Below are 4,829 nucleotides of genomic sequence, written 5' to 3' on the forward strand. Positions count from 1 at the left end.
ACGTGTTACTGACTCTCTTTCTATCTGCTGTAATATCTCACATACACATACATGTATCACTCACATACACTCTTTTCTTTGTACGACGGCCTGTCTTTTATTATGTTTTTATATGTCGCATTCACACTCACACACAGACATACATTTTAACGCCACAATAAATATCTCTGTTATTCATTTCATACGGTTGCCTTCTATCGTCTTCCTTTTACTGGCCATATGTTATCGTAGTATAACATATCTGTATATCATCTCTGATATATAATTTTGTGTTCGACCGTGTGACGCGTTTTAAATAAAAGGAGTCCTGTTTTTCCATTCGTCACCATTTCTCCTTTTTGAGTTCACACGGTCGTTCTTACACATTCATGTAAGTAGAATACCAGGAAATGGGTAATCACTTTCAAGTTTAACAACATGACTCATTGAATAACAGCATGTCTCATCACAGAATGTTGTAACATTGTGAAGTAATATATTTTGATAAAAAAGATGTCTTCAAATTATTTTGCGCTTATTGTGAATCTAACTCCAGTATCATTCGAAGTCGAGCAGATATATCCGTTGAGATATGTTAATTTAAAAGACGTTAGGTATAAAGCTTCACAGTTTCCGTCCATGAAATTTCACTCAGAAGACACTGGCTAATGCTAATCTATAATAGAAGACATTTGCCTAAAGTGCCGCGCGATAGGACAAAACTTGTAACCTATATAGTTGCTAACCGTAATAATCCTTCCTTTCCTTCCTTTGGCACTCCGTCGCTTACGACGTCGATGGTTCCAGTTGATCCGATCAACGAACAGCCTGCTCGTGAAATTAACGTGCAAGTGGCTGAGCACTCCACAGACACGTGTACCCTTAACGTAGTTCTCAGGGATATTCAGCGTGACGCAGTGTGACAAGGCTGGCCCTTTGAATTACAGGCACAACAGAAATAGGAAGTAAGAGTGATAGAAAGTTGTGGTGAAAGAGTACAGCAGGGTTCGCCGCCATCCCCTGCCGGAGCCACGTGGAGCTTTAGGTGTTTTCGCTCAACAAACACTCACAACGCCCGTTCTTGGAATCGAAACCGCGATCCTACGACCACGAGTCCGCTGCCCTAACCACTGGGCCATTGCGCCTCCACAACCGTAATAATACCTTCACAGATTTCTCTAAGTTTTAACGTTACTCAGGATATAAAATTGTAACCACACATAAACAACATAGAACAACATTGTTACGTAAGTGCTAAAGAATTGCCCTATGATGACTTGTACGAATTTCCAGCAAGGCTTCCGTTTTGAAGGCTGAAGCGAGCTTAATAACTGAAGCACGAAAAAGTGTGCTACTACATGGGACAGGAATGTCGACTCCACAACCGTGTTATCGTTACCTAAAATGTGTTATCTCTATGTATGTAAAATATATACTCGTCTACTTTGTTGGTTTGAGAGCGATAACGGTTACGGCATGATTTTTTAGGGCAAATTGTTTTAGTATGTCAAATGTTTAGCGTAGTTGTTGGGGAAAAATACCTTCAGTATCTTTGATATGTAGGATTACAGTTAACAAAAAAAACCCAGCTTTTACTTAATACATCCAGTTGAAAATGATTGATATATGTGTGTGTATGATATGTATGTATGCATGCATGTATGCACGTAAGTACGAATACACACACACGCACACACACGCACGCACGCACGCACGCACACATACGCGCGCGCGCACACACACACACACACACACACACACACACACACACACACACACACACACACACACACACACACACACACATTCAATGCTCTAATAACTGCTATTTCAAAACAAATTTGTTTATGCTTTTACCATTCAAAGATAAGGAAAAAAAAATCAAAATTTATGGTGAATTAATGCGGAACTTATTGCTCTTGTACCCTTGACTATAAGTTCTCATTTTTATCAACGATCGTAGACGCATTAGGCTATGTACCTGCAAATTTACATAAAAACCTAGAAAAACTAGGTTTTTCGAAGAAAGAACAAAAGAAACTGACGCGAATTCTCCAAATCCAATCTATTAGTGGAACAATGAAGATTTGAGAGAAATTCCAAAGATTTTCCATCTGCGATTCTTTAGAAGAATATATGCACACACTTGGGTGTGTGCATCGACAGCGCAATCAGAACACGAACTCAATCACACATTTACGCACATCATGAACTTTAAGTCAAGAACGTATCTGACTCCCAGACAAAAGATAAACTGTTTTTACTTCAAATTTCTATAAATTTTTACTGATATTTGTTGATAAGATGAAATACATCGAAACCGGTAATATCTTCTTTATATAATTTTTTAATAATGTTTTATTAAATTCCCTCTTAAATTGAAATGTCTTAGACTTACTTCTGTGCTATTTCCACCTCCATGTTTTATATATAAAAATTTGATTTGTATAAATACATATATATATTATTTTATTCTTTTATTTGTTTCCGTCATTTGACTGCTGCCATGCTGGAGCACGTCAAAAGACTTTAGGAATTTCGAAAATACATGAAACAATTCTTTTGGAACAGTGAAATTCGAAGCAGATAAATCTATAGATAATAACGTACATACAGGCACACATACATACATACATACATACATACATACATACATACATACATACATACATGATGATGATGGCCGTCCACTCGTGACCGAGGAAGACCATTGCCGACCTTCGGGAACATTGTGCGCTCTAGGACTAACTTATATTTTGCATTTGCGCTTCCGTTGGTGGCTAATGAGCCCTGCTCTTGATAAGCATACACGATTGCAAACATTGCAGATTAAGCTTTCCCCATTCACTATACGAGCCGTACATACATACATACATACATACATGCATACATACATATACACACACACATACATACATACATACATACATACATGCATGCATACATACATACATGAGTAATCAAAATAAGCAACACCGATTTTAAAGATGATTGCAGTACGCACGTTTCATGCTACTCCATTTATTTAAGTAATGCGAGCATTACATTAAATGCAATATGTAGAGCAATCTTCAGCTGCACGAAAATGTAGCAGCTGAAGATTGCTCTACATATTGCATTTAATGTAATGCTCGCATTACTTAAATAAATGGAGTAGCATGAAACGTGCGTACTGCAATCATCTTTAAAATCAGTGTTGCTTATTTTGATTTTTTGATCACCTCGCTTTTGGAATGGTTTTTGTATAATACCATATTATATTCTGGTGCCTAAACATAAGTACCATATTCAATTTTGAGTCTAAATCTAAACTTTTTACATCCATGAGTATGTATATATTAAAGGAAAAGGAAAACAAAACCAAGGCAGGACGAGTATCTCAAGTCATTTAGTATATTTAATTAGAGTAGGGTGAATCAAAATCGGAAAAGTAGAAGTAATTAATGCCTTACAGCTGTTTTTGGGATATCCCAGGTGATGGGTTAACATCTCCATACTCTGGGTATTACGTCATCAGAGACAAGGTGTGTATGCAGGTGAGTTCCAGACAGAATTCACAGTATATAAAAGAATAAAGCAGTAGATAGAAGAATAAAGACAGAAGAATAAAGTTCACAGTTCATTTTGTTCCAGAGGGTATGGAAGTTAGTCCGTACTTCGGTGAAGGTATAGCCCCTTAAGTATAATTCCAGATAAATCCGGGTAGTATTTTGGATGTTGCATTCAGATTGAAGGAATACATCAAGTAATTAGCTTGTAAGAAAAATGGTTTTGGTAAAGTGAAGAAGGAAGGCATTTATGGCTATTAGAAGGTAATTAAATAGATAGATGAATTCTAGGTTCAGTGTGGTCAGAAGGAATATCTAGCTTTAGTTCAGTGGTCGATAGAGGGAGCTAAGGTGCTAGAAATAGATGCCTAGCTTAAGGAGAGGGAATATATTTAAAATCAAAAGTTAAAAATTAAAATTAAAAATTAACAATTAAAAAGATTATTGCAGCTAGCGAACTTCGAAGATACTATGCTGATGTAATAACTATTAATATATGAAGGAAATACGTACGTATATTGTTACGACTGTAAATGTAGAGAGGCAAGTGTCATGCGTGTTTATTTTGCTTGCATTTGGACCTGTGGAAGATCCTAAAGGTACCATAGAACTTATGTTTGCATGAAGAGAATGCTTCATGCTGTCTATTAAGTAATTGTGGTGAATCATGAATTAATATTTGGAGGGCTTTTTAAGGCAGAGTCCACATGCAGAGCGCTTGCCTTGGTATGGGACACCAAAATCTATTATGGCCCAGGTTATCCTATATCATATTTTCTTACTTATCAGATGGTGTATGTGGTTGATTAGGGACGTGGATTTGCTATGTTCCTCATATCTAAATGAGTTCAGGTGTGCAGAATATCACTGCTTAAAATTAACTGTAGGTCTGATGTAGTGGCTAGTAGAATTGTGCAGTGTGTTGTGGACAATGCATTTATATACAGCGTTAAATCTTCTGCAATAGGGTTGCAGTGGGCATTCGGTCCCAGATCGGCAGTTGCAGCTGTATCTATCTGTCCTACGTGGGTTAGCTGTGGATAGCAATAATGCTGTACTATTTATGGGCCTGTTAAAGTCTAGGGTAGTTTCAGGGGTTGGCTCATATTATTATTATTATTTTATGTTTGAATTTTGTTTTGCATTTGTACAAGTTGGATCCAAGTCTCACCCAGAGACCTCAAGAGACAACAAGTTAGAAGTTCATGTAGGTGTTATGCCTAGGGTACCATATATTTGGATTTGTACAGTTTTGTTCAAGTGAATGTTTAAGAAACCATAAGAAAATTGTGTTTGCTTTAA

General features: G+C 36.9%; 1 protein-coding gene across 1 annotated transcript in view; it reads left to right on the top strand.

Annotated features, from left to right (window-relative positions):
• The first annotated feature begins 3,422 nt into the window (after window positions 1-3,422).
• The window catches only part of LOC106870624 (inosine-uridine preferring nucleoside hydrolase), a 23,494-nt gene continuing 22,087 nt past the window's right edge, over window positions 3,423-4,829 (top strand). Inside the window, exon 1 of the mRNA XM_014916757.2 lies at window positions 3,423-3,515. Coding sequence (XP_014772243.1) covers window positions 3,423-3,515 — 93 coding nt within the window. The remainder of the gene's footprint in view (window positions 3,516-4,829) is intronic.

This window comes from Octopus bimaculoides, chromosome 2 (assembly GCF_001194135.2).
Source record: "Octopus bimaculoides isolate UCB-OBI-ISO-001 chromosome 2, ASM119413v2, whole genome shotgun sequence".
NCBI classification, from domain to species: Eukaryota; Metazoa; Mollusca; class Cephalopoda; order Octopoda; family Octopodidae; genus Octopus; species Octopus bimaculoides.